The 17,960-nt window shown below is 42.3% G+C and overlaps 1 protein-coding gene and 1 long non-coding RNA gene across 4 annotated transcripts in view; one reads left to right on the top strand and one right to left on the bottom strand.

Annotated features, from left to right (window-relative positions):
• Window positions 1-797: 797 nt before the first annotated feature.
• Window positions 798-11,453, top strand: LOC106887030. The gene is made up of 3 exons (XR_001411780.1): window positions 798-2,744; window positions 9,017-9,095; window positions 9,217-11,453. It is a non-coding gene; the product is annotated as an uncharacterized LOC106887030 (long non-coding RNA).
• A 782-nt stretch (window positions 11,454-12,235) lies between these two features.
• The window catches only part of WAPL (WAPL cohesin release factor), a 67,512-nt gene continuing 61,787 nt past the window's right edge, over window positions 12,236-17,960 (bottom strand). For 2 of the 3 annotated variants that reach the window (XM_014940362.1, XM_014940364.1), the window contains 4 exons: window positions 17,438-17,645; window positions 16,256-16,344; window positions 15,081-15,176; window positions 12,236-14,703 (listed from right to left, as the gene is read on the bottom strand). In XM_014940362.1, the coding sequence (XP_014795848.1) occupies window positions 14,638-14,703; window positions 15,081-15,176; window positions 16,256-16,344; window positions 17,438-17,645 (459 nt within the window). In that variant the 3' untranslated portion in view covers window positions 12,236-14,637. The other variant, XM_014940365.1, reaches the window with a different exon arrangement.

Genomic DNA, 17,960 nt, shown 5'->3' with positions numbered 1-17,960 from the left:
AGAATTTTATCATGAGTTCTGACCTTTAAAGAATTTAATGCCTCGCTTCCATAGTTAACTGAGTTAAAATTTCAGCAGTTTACCCTCTGGTGGTTACTAAAAGCAAATAAAAGGAGTGAAACACCTGAGCTCTTTAAACCTTTGAGGCCAAGGGGTGAGCCTGGCACCCAGTGCTGATGCACAGGAGGTGGCCGTGCATCCTGGCAGGGTGCACAAGCCTGTTGGCACAAACTCGCTTTCTCCTTGCTTGCTAGCACAGAGCTGTCACCTCTCCTCAAAACCCGGGGGAAGAAACCACTGGGCAGCACCAGCTGCTGGAGGGCCAGGGATGGCCCCACCTGCTCACCTGCCCGAGGAACTTTCTGGAAGCTTCCAGCTCCCACTGCTGCTGGGATGCAACAGGTCCAGGTGGCCTGCAGGACTGTGGCCACAGCCCTGAGGGCTGTTGGTGGGACTCGACACCATGCTATTGTGGTGCAGGGCTGACTGTAAACCTCTGTGGGTGGCGTGGCCCCCACTCTGTCCCTCAGTGCCACGCTGGGAGCACAGCCTCCATCCCTGCGGGTGAGCAGGTGCTCGGGCACCTTGAGGTGTTTGGCACATCTCGCCGTCGCAGCGCGGGGAGCGGCAGCGAGCGCCTAACTCGAACCGAACGAAGCCATTCCACACCTTCCCTCCCCTCTCTCTGAAGGGCTGAGGCGCCGCGAGAAGGGGCGGGCTCCTCTCAGCGCTGAGGGAGGGCCCCACGCGCCCGCCCCGCCCCTGCCTCGCGCCGCCAACGGCCGCGGCCCCGGCGCGAGGCGGCTCGCGGCGGCGCAACGGCCTAGGGCCGGGCCCGGCAGATGGCGGCCCTTCTGAGGGGAGCGGGACGGTGGCTGGTGGCGGCCGGGAAAAGCAGGGTGCCGCCCGGACACCCTTCGTCTGGCGTGTGGGCCCCGTCCCTACGGCAAGGAGACATCCTCGTTTTACAGCCCGGCCCCGGAGGAGGCCGGCAGAGGAGGCCCCGGAGGAGGGCAGAGACGTTTTTAAGCTCAGGCCTCGTGAGTGAGCACAGCGAGCCGTTGGGGATTTGGGTCAGGGAGAGCCGGGAAACGCTTTACTCAATCCCATTTGTGAATTAAACTAAAGCATGGGCTTAGCATCCATTCTGCAGGTTTAATGAAGTTTTAACGGGTGGGGCCTGGCTCTCGTTAACTTGGATGAACTTTCCGGAGTGCTCCAGGGTGGGGAACTTCAAAGGACGCTTGCGAGGCCCCCGGCCAAGCTACAAGCTGCTGTCTCCCAACTGCCAGGCTAGGCCTCCAGCCCTCCTGGCCCGAGAGATTCCTGCTTCTCTTCCCTCTTCCTGGCGCTACTGAGGAATACTTAGCCTCTTTGTGCTTCCCGTGAAAACCTGGTGGTGGTCCTGAAAAATAGGCAAACAATTATTTAAAATCTGTCTGAAACCTGGGCTGTTTCAACAACCTTTTTATAAAAACAAAGTATTAATTGTTAAAAGCTTGGTACTTGTGAAAGCAGCATTTCTCCTGCCAAGAATTTTTTGCTCTCATAGGACAGAGGCAATGTAAATCTAACAAAGCACATGGAGCAAAGACTTTGGAAAGATTTACCCAGTTATTTGACAGGCAGAGGAATTGCCTCATTTTGCTTTCTATTTTAATAACGAGCTGCTCTTCTCACTTCCCTGGATTGAACAGGCTGATCTCACCAGTAAGCTATTTTTCCACTCAAGCATCTGCCCAGCCAACTTGGAGTGAGACTGTAACGGCAGGCTGGGTTCTTTTATTGTTGAGCAGTAATTAAGATCCCAGATGTTGCAGATCTGCACCTGTACAGCCTTATTTTTATCAGCCAGGCAGGCACGGCTGTAACTGCAGCTGGAATGTAACACAGCAGCATTACTTACTGCGTGGCTGACTGCATTCTGCTGATGCGACAGTTGCCTGCTGCATCAGACGTTGCCACTGCTAGTAACAGGCCACATGCTTTGAACTGAGTTTGCAAGGCCTCACACTGAGTCATGCTGGGCTTGCTTCAGCTGCATATTAGCTGACCTGCGTGCAAGGTTGTTTTTTTTAACTTAGCTGTAACAGCATTTTTTCTACTGACCAGGTGATTATAGATTTGTTTTTATTTTTGCTTATTCTTGTATGTTACACCATGGTTGTGTACAGACAGGAGTAACAAGTAGTTGTTCTGTGTAGAACAAGTTACAACCAACATAATGGTGTAGCGTGGAGAAATACAGGCCTGTGATAATAGCAGAGGCCTTGAGAGGGAAATGCAGGATGCGGTGGGGAGGAGTGCAGGCACAAGATGACAAATGATGAGACGCAGTCTTGCCGCTGGAGACCCCGCAGCTGTAAATAAATCAAATCTTTTTCCATTAAAGAGAAATACAGACCTAGAGTTGGACAAAACCACATTTTTATGAATAATGGAACAAAGAACAAGTTTCTAGCATATGCAAGATATATAATGTACTGTAAATTTGGATATCATGTGGACTTGCAAACCAGTGATGAAACAGCAAGGTGTGAAAGGCTGCTGGCAAACATAAAAAAGACCCCAAGTGGATCCCAGAGTGAGAAGGGTGCAGCCATCAGCATCACAGCAAAACATCCCATGATGTGGTGACCAGCCTTCGTACCCCTGCCACCAGGCTGAAGCCACCAACCTGAAGATCACAAGAAGCAGTGGTGGGGTGAGCATAACACCTGGAAAGGGAGAAGAAGCTAGGAAGTGTGAGTATAACAATTTTAACTGTATTGTTATTTTTATTATTATTGCAACTCTTTCTGTAGAGAAGCATTTTTTCTTTTTCTGTAATAATTAGATATGGACTAATAATGATTCTTAGATTAGACTTATGATTTCAATGGTACTAACAATAAATTATTGGCTTTCTATATATGATGTGTTTAATCTTTCTTCATAAACACTATTTTGGAGGTAACATACTTTAAGCCTACTCGACATTGGGGCAGTAGTATTCAAAGTGCATTAAGAGTTAAAGATGCAGGATGAGGGTCTTTGCACGTGGAGGAGGTTCCAGACTACAGAGCACTTTTCTGGAAGAAAGTACAGAAAAAAAAAATATTTAAGTAGTAAGAAGAGAATTTAGCAAGATGTAAAAGTTGTCATGGTAATGTGCTCTTAAATGTAAATTAGTCTATGAATTTAGGCAAATGGTACTAAGATCTGCCAACTGTTCAAGGATTTTATTTTTTTTTTTGTAAGAAAGATTGCAAGTGGTACAATTTACTTGTTTTAAAAAGTATACGTTTCTTATTGGCAGAATAGCAGATAATTTGATGAATTTAGCTTAAGAAATATATATGTTTCTTTGAAAGAATTTCCATATTCTTGTAAACCAACTTTTCCTACGTCTCCCCTTCTCTGGATTTATATTTATATTCCAGGCAAATTTGGCACTCTATAATGTTAGAAAGCATGGCTAAAACTGGTGTGCTTGTTTAGCCTTCACAGTGGGGAGGGGGCAGGAAGGGAATCAAACAGGTTTTTACAAACATTTCTATTAAAAGCAGTAACGCCTTTAAGATAAAGGCTATAATTAATTAAATACTTGACATTGTGATGAACTTTCACGGAAACAGGGGGTCAGACGTGTGGAATCTATTGCAAATGACGACTAAAAATACCACTCCTTAATAATTAAGACAGATCTGGACTTACACCAGAGCAGTATACATTTCTGTGGGCTGCTCCTTGAATTTGTGTCACTTCCATATGCAATTAAGTTTAGGGAGTCCTGTTTAAGGGCTGACTTTCCTAACTATGCTAAAGCCCTCACGCATCCTTGGATGGACTCAGACCACTCAGTGTGTGGCACTGCAGGGCTCCATCAGGATATGAACTGCTGTTCTCAGCACACAGACTGCCCCCAGACCAGCATTCCGTGGGCTGCGTGGGAGGGTGCCCACAGCTCCAGCTGCCCCTTCACTGATCTCCCTCATCCATATCCAGCTCACAGCTCCCTCCCTGTCACTCACAGGAAGCCACAGGGAAAACAGCATTAAAGAAAGAGCTGAGCTCTCCTGAAAGACATACGTGATGTGCCAAGCAGTGAGCAGCAGAAAGTCTGGCTAAGGAGGTTTCTCACCAACCTGGGTTCATGTGACCCAAACAGCTCAAGGGGATACGTATGACAACTGAACTGAAGCCATCTCCAGCATCAGAAGCTGGAACTCTACCCAGGGTCAAAATGTGAGCAAGATCTGCTGCCATGGCATGTCTGGCCATGGTATTTGCTTAGTATTTTTGGAAATGCAATCTGAGTGTAGCACATTATCCAGAGGGGACTCAAACTACTTTTGAAAAGAATACAAATTATTTATGTGGGGATTGGTAAGCATATAGAGGCTGGGAGAAAGCAGGGAGGTGAAGGGAAATTAGTTAGAAGAGAAGCAGGAAGGGGAAAAACAGGTATAGAGTGAGCTCTGGAAAATACATACCAAAGGTATGGAAGAAATGGGAACAGACCCATGCTACCATCCAAGCAGATGCAAGGAAATCCTTCTGTAGGAAGGCGAGTGCTTTAGCGGTGGGGGTGGAAGCCTTCTTGCCCCAGGGGGGAGCCAGGGTCTGGCCAGTCTGCCACTCTGGGATTGTCAGTCAGGGACATGACTCTTTAAGCCCAGCTAATCCTGAAGCACAGTGGTGTCTGGGGCACTGCTGGGTAACTGAGGAATTAGGCTCCAAGTAAAGCTGCTCCTGCTGCAAGTACACACTGAAGAACAAATGCGGTGTCACAAACTAATGGTGCAGTAAGGAACAGGGGAACTGGTGCAGGATTTGAAAGGAGAGATGAATTCTTGTAGACACCAGAGAGACCTGCCAGTGGTCCCTCATGCATTGCTGTGAATTTTAGCTGCCTCACATGCAAAGGCTAATGCTCAGTAGAAAAACATTGAGTGAACAGTTCCCAGTCTTGTGAGGCAGCAAGTTCCACTGTTTAATTCTGTGCTGTTTTAAAATGTACTTCCTTTGCTTATTTTAAATTCTGTTACCTGTAATTGCACTGGGCTCCCTCTTGTAAGAGTGAAGGAGAGCTCTGGGAAAATCAGTCATTTCCTATTTACGTTTTCCACATCATATTTGAGTTTTTTTGTTCCCAGTCGTATACCTCCAGTCATTATTCCTTCTTCAAGCTGAAGAATTCTGGGCTATTAACCCCTTCTGACTGTTCCGTATTGCTGGTTGTTCAGGTTATAAAGCAGAAGAAAGGAAGATAAAGAGGCTGGTTTTTATATCTGCCTCTGTCTTGCTGTCTCCTAAAAGCTATGCTGTATTCAAAACAAGGCAACATCATGGATCCTGTGATACGAAGATGGTTCCTGTTTTCTTCTTCTGTTTGTTTCCTAATAAAGCTTAATGTTATAATTGTTTTTCTGCCCTCTGCTGAAATTGACTAGTCAGACTTTTTTTTTTTTTTCCTTTTTCTGGTGGCAACAGTTAATGTGTACTCTGTGTTAATGTATTTGACTATCATGAATAACCAAATACCCACGGACTGCCAAACAAAACACCTGCAGTCCCTCACGCTTCCCTCCCACTGCACTCCCCTTGTCAAGTCAATTACAAACCCCTGCAACAGTGCAGCACTCGGCTCACATCCCTTGGCAACTCAGCAGCATCCTCCTTTCCTGCAGGGATGGGGTTGTTATTTCCTCGCAGCTCTTCTCTTTTAAGACCTCGGATCGAAGGTTTTCAGTCCAATAGAGGACTTTTCTCTCTATGCATAGCTTAGGGTCTCCAGGAAGCTTCAGTGAATATTTTTATATTTAAAAATTTTTTGACAAGCACACCTTGTATTTTTGCAGCTAGGAGAGTAGTAGAGCGCTGGTGTGGATTACTTAGAGAGGCTGTGAAATCTCCATCTGTAGAAGTTTTCAAAACTGGGCTGGACAAAAGCAGGGCTGACCTGAAGTAGCTTGGTCACCCATCTCACTTGGAGCTTAAGTCTGGGCTACACGATCTCCTGAGTTGCTTTTAACCAACCCTTGGCATGGCTTTATATGAACTGTGTTACACCCGCCTGTTTACTTAGGAGCTCCTTAGGAGTTTCATGAGCAATCCCTACTTAATGGTTTCTCTTAATATTACAGCAGCTTGTTCCCCCCAATATTTAGCCGAGTACCTCAGCAGCAGCCTCTGCTTTATTATAGTGTGTAACTTCTAGCAATTTCTTTTGGAATGAAGTTAAACTTGCTCGCCTGTGGTTAGTAGTCTGACGCTCTCTTGAAAGCTTGTGGTCACAGTCTTTCCTCTAGTTCCGACTGTAAGTGACATGTTATAAACCACAGCCATTTGCTGAGTTGCTTTAGGGCTCTTGATCCACACCAGTTGGGCCTGATAGTCATTGATAATCAGCTCTTGTCATTCCTATACAGTTCATGCTTTGACATCAGCACCTACTTGACACTTTTCCCTCCACCAAGTTTCCAAGAAGTCTATTTTTAATCAATATGCTCTCTGTCTTCAAATCCTTTGCAAATAGTGACAAACAGTAAGAGACTAGGGCATTGTCTGTCTGCCAGTACACTGGCAGTGATGTCTCTTTAGTTCATCTTGTGTTTAAGCAGAAATGCTGCAAGGAAGCTAACCAAAGACCTCCTACATTCATGCACAATCTCTTTCATAAAGACATCTGTGGGCTCCAGAAGGTGTGGTGGCTTTTCTCACGTCCCATAATCCATTTAACCCTACGCAGGATGTAATTTAGCACCTTATTTTCACTTGCCTATTATAAAACTTTATATTCCCATCTCAAATCCCACGTTATTACCAGCAATTTGTATGTTCAGATCTCCTCTGAGCACTTTTGCAGTCTGACCAGCGTGCGGTACCGGTTATGCAGTAACATGAGCAGTTTCCAGCCAGTGTGATGAGAACAGCATAAACCAGCATGACAGCTCCCGAGTAGCAATGAACTCCTCTGCTCTCCCAGTGCTGCATCCACCACGTAAGGCTCCAGGTGCATTTCCAGAGCTCCTTGTGGAAATGAGGCATTCTGGAGCCGAGTGCACACACACTTACCTCCTTTGCTCATACACTCGTAGCAGGGCAGGTCTCAGATCTCCACCACCAGGCACAGCATCACAGAGCCAGGACTTCGGACGTACTTCAGCAACCCTTCAAGTGCTTCAGAGAGCGGCAGAAACTCGGCAAGAGAATTCCTTGGGGCTGTTGCCAGCTGCTGGGAAGATCAGAGCAGGCAGAGTCACAACATGCCTCCAACAGTTACTGCATTTCTACAGAGATAAAGGAGTCAGCATGAAAGCTGCTAGAGGAATATTTGTCGCCCTTGAGCTCGCAATCTTGAGGAGCTTGTTTTGGCAAGCTGTATTCAGAGCTGGGTTGTGAGTGTTCATGGGCCTCCCAGTTCTATCCGTAGGAGAGTAAAAAGAGCAAAAGACCTGTAATCTTCCTTTTGTTCCTTTGCAGTTTGATGCTTATGACAATGGTCATTCTGAAATATTGAGAGCAAGAGATTATGTATTTCACACTTTTCACAGCATCCCAAACAACTAGTTATACTCTCATAAATATCTGTTCTTACAATTGGATGCCATGGCTGGTGAGTTCACTTCTGAGTAAACCACCTCCTATTTTCTACCCCACCTGTTGGTACTCTGCAGAGCAGTCGGTGCTGGTCCTTATTGTGATGTGGAAATTCAGGATTGATAACTTCATGTCTGCTTAGTATTTCTGTGGAACTGGCACTGGAAAGCTGGGCCATAAACCAAGTGCCACGAAGCAGCTGATCCTTATACTGGTGGAAGCAAACCTCAGCACCGTCAAACAGTAGCCATTTTGAAAGTGTCTTTTCAGTAAATCAGGATGATATTTTTTTTTCCCCCTAGAACCAGAAGACAATAGAAGTTTCTTACTGACGCTGGAGAACAACTCTGTGGTACTTCTGCCCAACGAGGACTTTTCTTTTGTAAAATTTTATTTCGGTTGTGTTATTGAAAATAGATGGGGGAAGAGTTAGACAGTATTATGTAAAGAGGTTTCTTAGCTGTGTACTACTGCATTCGATGGAGAGAGCAGAGCAGCTTCCAAGAAAAGCACTTGCAGCCTAGTCCCGCCATCATGCTTGCAGATGTTATGCTGTGTGCTGCCAAACTTAAGGCAGAATACTGATTTTAGCTGCATCTTCATAAGGTCTCAATGTTGCAACCGAGTTGCTTGTGGTGCAGTAGTGTATGCAGTCTTCATGGCAACTGTTTGTAGATTATATGATTTGCAATATGCTGGGAGATGATAGCAACCTAATCCGAGATGGCACGTGGTACTACTGGAATCTCATTCGGGAAGTGAAAGGTACTCAGGGGCTAATTGCTAGTCCATCTGGAGCCCCTCGAAGACCTCAGTGAGATCTTGTGCTCACAAGAAATACTCGACACCTCAGAACAGGAAGTGCAACCACACGCCAGGGCCAGATGTTGATCCAGTTTCTGACATGTCATAACTTGCACAATGGGCTTTCTTCACCCTGTCAGATCTCTGTGTCTCTGATTTCATCTCCAGGGAAAGCTTGTTAACTAAGATTATTCTCTGTCCCTACCATTGCATTGGTCAGAGATAGATAACAAGTTTCAGAATTATTCTGCTAACAAATATTATTTTCTTTCACAAGTCTGAATATGTAGAATTCTTATTTAATCTCCAGGACTTCAATTCCACATGTTCCTGAAATAATCTGACATTTACTAGTATTGAGGAAATATCAACAATTAAGACAATGACTAAGGCTGCGCAGAACAATCCTGCTCTTCTGGATATCCTTGTCTTACATATGCCTAAAATCCTGTTTGAAAGGGAGATGATCTCCACGTCTCCTGTTTGGGAAGTCAAACTGCATACTCACAAAGTCTAAGTAGAATCTCATGTATGTAGTTAGTGAAATCCAGGTTCATAGAACTCCTTCTCATCTTTTGGTTGTACCATTTCCAGCATCTTAGTAAAATGATTATTTTTTTTTTGCTAGACCCAGGAGAGAAAGTACCTTCCAATGGTGCCATGTGCTCCTCTCACTGGAATGATGCTAGCAACAGCTCAGCAACCAGGTGCGTTTTCAGTCTGGGCTCAGGAAACACACAGTGTGGGTCCAGTATCAGCAAAACCTGGTGTTCATCAGAAATAGCCTGAGCAGCCCCACTTCATCTTATCCTTTTCCTTTGTGAACAGCTTGATCTCCTGGGCCAGAGCCTGAGACAGCCACTTCTGGTGACCTCGGCAGAACCCCTACAAACATGCCAACTTCTTCAGATGTATTCGGTGTCACACCCCTGCTCAGTGGATTTCAAATGCCCAGTGCATGGGCCTCTGCAAGCCACCCTCCTCTAGGGCTCACCTTATCCTCACATTGACTTAGGAGGACTTTTGCTCCTCTAAGAACTAGGCATGTACTGAGCGCCAGCTGAGGGTTTCTCCCAGAAAAAGGTATATAGACTGAGCTCAGCTTTAAAGGACATCAGCATAATGCAGGACAGGCAGGTTAACAACTTCAGGATTTGAATTCAGTATTTCGAAAACTTTGTCCAGTAAAAATCCTCACAAAGAAGGGTAGGATTGCATAGACAGCTGTGGTTCGAGTCACTTCATTTGGTCCCAGCTAGCAAAGTTCAAAACCCAAAGCAAATTCTTAGTGATTTTCAGAAGATTTAAAAAGCTGAAGTGACATTATGTATGTTAATCAAACAGCACAAACCAGTTCCCCTGCAAACTTCTGAATGCTAAGCACAAGTGTTAAATAAAACTACCTTTGCAGTGGATTTCATCTTTGTATAGACCTCATTTAACACTGTGTGACACTACGACAGCCAAATATTTCTGTCTTTTTGGAACGAACATATAAATTGATTTAGTTCTCTCAACAGAATGGTTTTAATGGCATAGAAGGCAATAGGTATTACTGCCTGAAGAACTCTTTTTATTATTTAGAAGCCTAGCTCTCCACACATCAAGAAATTCTTTGGCATTTATTCCTCCAAGCCGATGAGATGTTCGGCCAGTGAATATTCACTTTCCTCCCAAAGAGGACTGCTTTTCCCAGGGCTCCTTACAACACCCCCTGCGTCCCCAGCGAGTGCCTGCTGGCACACACAGACGTGCCACACCAAGCGTGGCAACCCCAGGCTCAACCTATAGCTGCAAATTAAGTTCAGTTTTCACAGCTAGAATAAAGTGGAATTAGTAAATCAATCTACCCATGGATGAGGACTTCAAGCAGTTGCATTATTTAGAAAGGTTTCACTTTTATTTGCAGTAAGACTATCTGCACCTACTGATGTTGCAAATGTCGTAGTAAGTTACAGCCCCTTAGAAAGGGAACCTTAAGGGCAGGTTAAAAAGAAGAATATGAATGGCTTCTGTTCCAGTAGCATCCTTTACCCAAAGACAAATTAACATATTACACAGAGGAGGAGAAGCAGCAGCATCAAGTATTACATTGGCCTGGTTTTGAAAACACTTGGCTAGCAGGACTCAGGGCAAATTCCAACCTTATTATCTTCAAAAACACAATTAATGAGACATCCTATAAGGAAGGGCTTGATGCAGAAGAGTGGCAGCTACTTAAGTCCTTCTTATCTTTTGAACTCAAATACACAGTTTTGGTTTCCTTGCCATTTAAACAAGGAAAGTACCACATTAATTAAAAAAAAAGAGAAAGAACTTTACTGAAAAAGCCACGTGGGCTTGCCTGTATCTAGCAGCAGCCAACCAAGTGTGCCTGGACTTCTGCTTACTCAACAGAGGAAATAGTCATGCCCAGAAAGTAAAAATGAGGGAAGACAGAATACTTGCTAGTGCATCTGACACCAAAGACATCTTCATCAATTCAGTGAGGTACTTGAGCCTGAAAACACGGTTAAAAGCAAGAACTCCCATTAGAATAGTCTGTTACAGAAAGTTAAAAAAATGTAACAGCCTAAAAATGGTAAGAGAATTCCCACCATCTTCTTCTCCACCCAGAAGCGTCCAGGTGATGACAATTGAGCTCCCGAGCGGAATCGCAGTATTCCAGCTGCAGGCCTGGCACAGGGCTGGGCTCAGGGGGGGAAGGAGGAAGCTTTTATACCTTTGTGATCACCGTCCAGTCTTCTGCCCAGAGAGACTCCATCTGCTGCCAGCACAACACCATCGCCCAGCTTCAGAAACCATCTCCAGCTCCACCACCCGCTTTTACATTAAACTTCTGATACGTCAGTGCTGTACAGATCATGCCAGCTCAATTTGTTATGCAAATCATGCATATCAAAACAGTCCGGTAGTGAAATAATTTATGCGAAAGGCTATGACTCCCAAATCTTCTACAGAAGCTTCACAGTTGTCCTGTTTATCTGAAAATGCTGATGTCATCTCAGAGCATCCACACATAATGCTTACAGTACGTATCTACCAATAAAATAACCAAAAGGAAATACTGGTTCTTATGATTTCTTTTTTAAAACGTTTCCTTACACAAAGCTGTATTTGCCTCCTACAGTGTCACATACTAATAACATACTGCTCCGTATTTCAAACTCCAGTAAGATCCCTTTACAGCACAGAAATACAGTTACATTTTGCTGATGCTTGTTAAAGTGGCAATAGAGATGACACACCACATTCAACTCGCTTTACGGCTCAGGAATTACTGCGGATTGTACCTGTATCTACTTGTATCAATTAACAAAAAATCCATGGGAAAAAAGTCTATCCTGAAATTAAAGTATCATTCATATTAATAGAGAAACAGAGCAATGCTTATGGTAATTGTCTCATTTCTCACTGAGGAAAGAAGCTATTAACATTCCCACCACGTCAAAAACATCAGTGTAACAAAACTGCCCCATTTCCCCTATGCTTTACCTTATTTTTGTTACTCTAACAACAGCTCTTTCCAGTTGTTACCTGCCCCTTCAGCTGAACAATCAATAGCAACTTGTGTGGAAAGCTCAAAAACGCATCAAGAGATTGAGTCCATCATCTCCAGAAAGTGCCAGGCCTTCGGGGGTGCGACTGCCCACAGCCCCAGCACCGGGCACCGCATCCTGTTGTCCCAGCACACCACTGAAAACACAGCACTACCTTCAGGATGCTCCTCTGTTATTTTCTTTTTTCCTCCTTTTTTCTTTTTTTCCCGTCTAATAATTTACCTGACACTGCCTTCTTTCTGCAATCACTCAGAGGAGTGTTTTATTACATGTTAAAAGACAAGATATGTATTGAAAGTAGCAATTTTATTTGAGTTAAAATTATTTACAAAAACCCAAAGACATACTTCATGAAACTGGTACAAACTATTTTTCCTGCCGTTGGCTTTTGCTCCAAAGATCACAGCTGAGAAATACTGTATAAAATAAAAATAGGATTGGATTCAGAAAAGTACTCTACTGTTCTAATTTCCAATTGAGAGTATTTACACAAATATTTACAATGGAAAAAAAGTTACTTTAAAACTTTAATTTGCAAGTTGGCCTCAAGTACCCTTTAATGCAGAGTTATTTGAGGGTCTAACACACAAAAATGCACTGCAGTTCACAGGGTGATTTCTCCCCCCACCCTCAAAAAAAACCAAAATCTGCATTTGTCAGTGCTTGACAATTAGTTACATTTAAAAAAAACTGTTAAACACTGAGGTAAATCAATTCCCAAACAATTACCAGTGTAACAAAGAAACGTAGTTGTCCCTGCTTTCCCCCATCATCACATCTGTATTTTATACTCTCTTGCCATCTCTCCATAGAGAACTACACAATCAATTTGAAATCCCATTATAAGTGAAGATCTCTAAAATCAGAAAACTAGATGGGCAAAATATTCAATAATTTCCTCCTGATGTAGATCATTTACATCCAGTTTCTCTCTCTCTCTCTCTCTCTCTCTCTCAATACTGATGGTTTGGTTTTTTTAAACAAAGGGGAATAAAACCTCAAAAACTTTTCTAAGTTACACTGATACGCTAAATTTTAGAAGGTGATGAGAGAAAACGCAAAAAAGTATGACCAACATAGGATTTTTGCCGCTAATCAGTTACTTCCTTACAGAATTCCCAACAATCTGCATTATCAAAAATAGGAAGACATAGAAGGCAGCCACTGTATGTAAAAAATTTACAGCTGGCACTGATACAAAAGCACGAGTTCTTAACTTTATACATGGAGATAACACAAGATCTAAAAGCAGGTTAGATTTCCTGTTATTTCCCCCTCATTATACATAGAACTAATATTTTTATGGCTTCAAGTTTTACAAATTCAATGGAATCACATGATGTAACTACCTATACAGGTATTTAAAATGTTGATGAAGCAGATCTCAGAACAGTCTGCAAATATTCAAGACCACCTTAATAAAAATAATTACCAATTCTGTTGGTCTGAATAATGAGTGCAAGAAAAAAATTGTTTAAAAAAATTAATGTATTTTCTGGGATTCTTTGTTCCACTTAAGTCTTCAAACACAATGCTTTGCTGTGAACTAGACCTCAGACTGAACAAAATCTTAGCTATATCAGCAATTTAAGGCTTTGTGTTGTATGCATTTAGACTCTGTCATACTACAGCAGGATGAAATAGAAAGATTATGTCAGCTGGAAACATTAATCCCCATTGGTGTTTTAGCTTCTTTAAAATTCTTCCCCCTAAAGCATCCAAATTCTTTGTATTGAGCGTTATAAAATACATTTTGAGTGCTTCCTTGAAACAAATTAAAACAGCATTTCAAAGTTTTTGCTTACTAGAAGTGTAAACTACCCTGGGATTGAATAGCTTTTTTTTTTTTCCTTTCTTTTTTTAAACAGGGCACAACTTTTTACAGTTACTATTTCTTTTGTGGATAACATACCCTCAAATGGCTTTATGTGTTGATGGGTTTGCATGCTTCTTGGAACTACAAAGTGTTATGGTCTGTCAGTGTACAGTACATGGGCCATGACAGTTTTAGAACTGAGAAATAGTTCAACAACCTAATTTCAATCAAAACAGTATAAAAAATAAACTATCCAATCCTCGCCTCTTTGGATTCCAACAAATTTTAAATATAGACAGTAGTTAAAATCACAAAAGTATTTAAAAATTTATATTTTATGATTTTGGAATAATCTAGTAATAAAAAAGCAAGAGCAAATTAAACTCAAATAGGAGCGGTGCTGCTGTCCAGAACTTCTTTATTAGAACATTTGTTTGATACCTCAGTAGCTAAAGCTGCCTTTGCACCTGGCTGGCATAAACAGTGGCTCAACAGTAAACAGCAGTTGCACTATCAGCAGCAAGTTTTTCCCCTTGAAACTTGTCACGAACAAAGCAAGAAAAAAAAAGATAGGGAGGGTAAACCCTGCCAAAAAATATTTAAATACTGCACTGCATCATAAACAGCATGGTTTCTTTATTTATTTTCCTCAGAACCTTTTTCCCCTCATTTTTGATAGTTGCAGATTGATGTAGTAACTGTCTTTTAGAAAATGCTGAATGCATGGTTAAGAGACCAGGTAGCCTTAAAAATCCGAACACGAATGACACAGATGAATGCTCTTGGTATATCCTTCAAGGACTTCTTTCATGACGACTTCTTTTGTCTAAGGGTAGCTCCAGCATTAGAGTGCCTGCAGCGGAAGTTAAGTATCTAGCAGTGTTCCAAGTATTCAATCACCCTAGAGATAGATTTCTGGCCTGTTGTTCCAACAGCACACTGCAAAATGGAACAGAAAACACAAGTAACAAACAAGCATTTGTGAGACCTCTTCAACATACTCGAGCTGTGCTCACTTCAGAATTTTAGTATTTACAATTACGTAGCACTAAAAGCAATTAGGTTCAGGCAGAGGATTCAAAAATATTTTCCTGACCAGTCACAATCAAATGGGATGAAAGTAGCTTCGATCCACTTACTACCAAAATAATGACAGACAAATGGGTCTTCAGTATTTAAGCACAGAAAATCATCCTGTGCTCTTCTGAAGACACAACTGAACAATGTTAAAAGCTTCTAAAAATGTATGGACCATTACCAGAAAACACAATTACAAAAATATCTATATGCATTAAATTAAAATATATATTACTTACAGTAAGATTCATAAAACTGAGAAATTTTTTGAGCATTTCAGTCATTATCGAGAAGTCTCCTTCAGGTAAGTACTCCCTCACAGTAGTCACATTGATCTAAGAAATAAAACAAGCTATTTTAATTTGGGAAGTATTTTTCTGACACAGAACTACGCTACGCTGCAGGTGAGATGCTGTACGACAAGCACATTCATGGCATTACTAAGATGGCTTTTGCTGTCACCTCTATGATTCAGGTGTCTCTGAAGCAACTCGTATGTTTATGGTGTCTATGTTTCTAGGAAACAATAATTGCTAAAAATCTTTTTGTTGTTGCTTATTTGTTTCTTCATTAGAGATCATTACCACCACCAGACCCCTCCAGGAGCTATAAGACTATCAAGAACTGACAACCCCACCAGATGACTCTCCTGACTTGGAGACAATCTCCCTTTATAATTTTAATGGTTGAGAACAACTGAACTTATTGCCAGTACCACCCCAAACACTAAGCTTCTATGGAAATTTATTAGACAAAAGGTACAGAACAGCATGTTAAAGACCATTTCTGCCATCATCATGAATTTAGACAAGCCTGAAGGTAGCTTTGAACCTCATTTTCATTTAAGCTTATATTTGACCAGAGAGTTTATGAAGTTCTCAGCCATTAGAGTTCCATATTTTTTACTTCATCTTTCTACTATGTATTTCCAGTCTGAAGCAAATCATCTTCAGTTAATATGGACAAACACAATTTCATGCAATTTCAAGGGATGAAAAAAAATCAAGCAGACTGACAGAAAAGAATAAACCAGTCTGATGTTAACTTGCTTATTGAAACTACTGAAAAGATAAAGCAAGCTTTTATAATTATAGAACAGGCGAGCCAGTTTGCCTTTGCCTTTCCTTTTTCATTCGTTGGCTGGGACTAGCAGAAAAGGGGAGAGAGGCACAAGAGGCTAAATAATCAATTCCAACTGTTTTTGATAAACATACTGATGGATCAGAAAATTTGTTTTGGATGGAATGCCTCTGGCACCTTGCTATAGAAAAAATAAAATCTATCTCAATGTAGCTTCACCAATGTACTTGCACACGTTGAACCATAATTTAATAAACCCATTTCAATACTCAAATTATTAGTTGACTGAAAATTGTACTGGACTTAAGAGCAAGTTATTGACTTATTCCCTTACTGGACTCTCTTGGCAGAGGCAGCCTAGAAGCAATGCTGTGTAGGAGGCCACAATGCAGTCTTCCATGTGCTTCCCAGCGTGCTGGAGAGCTGTAAAGAGAGACAACCCAGTGTATTGTATTCCCCAAGCAGCTGGTATCTTTTACTGCTGCAAATACAATCTTCCATTATCACTTTTCAGAGTTGCTTTTCTCAAACAAAATGAGCTTTGGGACCGAGACTTAGAGGCAAGAATCAGACAAACTCTGCACTTACTGACTCGGCAGCACATTCTCAAACAGAGAAACGGTGTTCATTTACTTTCAACTCATTACATTGTCTACTATTTTATATATAATGGTGATTGCCATTTCAATGTGCAAACTGTGTGCTTAACACACAAAAATACAAATATGTTTCATGTGATACTGTAAGGCCAGTAAGCCTTCCGCCAAAAGAAGCTCATTGTATTAAGGATAACAGATACAGCACTTTTTGCTAATGACTCAGCATTTTTTGGCAAACCACAAATAGCTGCAGACACTGCTTGATGGAGCTATGAAAAGGAGGAAGGATACAAAGCAAGGCTGGAGAAAGTAATACACTGCACCTACTATTACAAGATTAAACAAGAAGGACTGATGTTTCAGACCCGATACATTTTCCATTTACATAACTCAGATTAAGGTTACTCAAAATCCTGGAACTGCCAAAGAAGCAGCACATCAAGGCATTACACAGGTACCTGAGATACCACCGATGGAGTGAGAACTCCTCGGGTACAAAGGAGATGGGGACAGAAGAAGCACATGTGCAAACAGGGAGTGAAGAAAAAAATTTAATCTGAAAGTAGCATGAAACAAGAACAGGTCATGATTTCCTGGAAAACAGATTAAGGCAGGTAACTTTCAAGGCCTGTTTCAGAAGAACAAGATAAAGGCTCAAAAGCCATCCTTTTCAGAATATTTCTTACACAAAATGTACAGAAGGTACTATTAAGAAAATAAAAAAAGCATAACTTCTTCCACTTCTTCAGCTCTGAACTGCTCCTACTTATGATCTGCAACAGTTTCACCTGGGGGACAGGCAGAGGGAATCTCAGCCCAAGAGACTGCGTGTAGACAGGAACAGAGGACAAGACGGCAATTAATGCAATCACCGAGCTCTTCTCCTTTTCCGAGCTCATCACAACCAGACCACGTACCTTTATTAAGATCAAGTTCTTCATCATCTTCTTCCTTCTTATCTTTCTCTTCAGTGCTGTCTGACTTCTCTGTGGAGACCCACTGGATCTCCCCGCTGGTCTCCTGCCATTCCCCGCTCTTATCGTGCTGAGCGGTGGGAGCCTCTTTAATCAGTTCATCCGTCTGGCTCTCGGCCAGCTGCGCCGCCCGCTCGCGCTCCAGGAACAGCTAATGGGGAAAATTCCAGGAGAATTTCTATCATAAATGAAACTCTAAACACATTGAACTAATACTTGAAAGTTTACTTCCCCTTCACAACTCATCCCTTCATACAGTCAGTCTTCAATACTCTTCTGAACAATAGCTTTTGCCTCTTCAAAGGAAACCAGAATTTATCCCACCACTAACGCTGTGCTCTCCAGAAAAGGCCTCCCTCCCTCCCCAGCGCTCAACCAGTTGGCAGCCTCCTCCTGGGCATCGTAAATGTTTAATCGTTTTCTTTGAGACACAGCTTGAAGACTAAAAGTTGCCATATTTTCCTGT

Source organism: Calidris pugnax, unplaced genomic scaffold (genome assembly GCF_001431845.1).
Source record: "Calidris pugnax isolate Ruff unplaced genomic scaffold, ASM143184v1 scaffold39, whole genome shotgun sequence".
Taxonomy (NCBI): domain Eukaryota; kingdom Metazoa; phylum Chordata; class Aves; order Charadriiformes; family Scolopacidae; genus Calidris; species Calidris pugnax.
The sequence above is the reverse complement of the archived record's forward strand: the minus strand, read 5'-3'. Positions and strand labels throughout refer to the sequence as shown.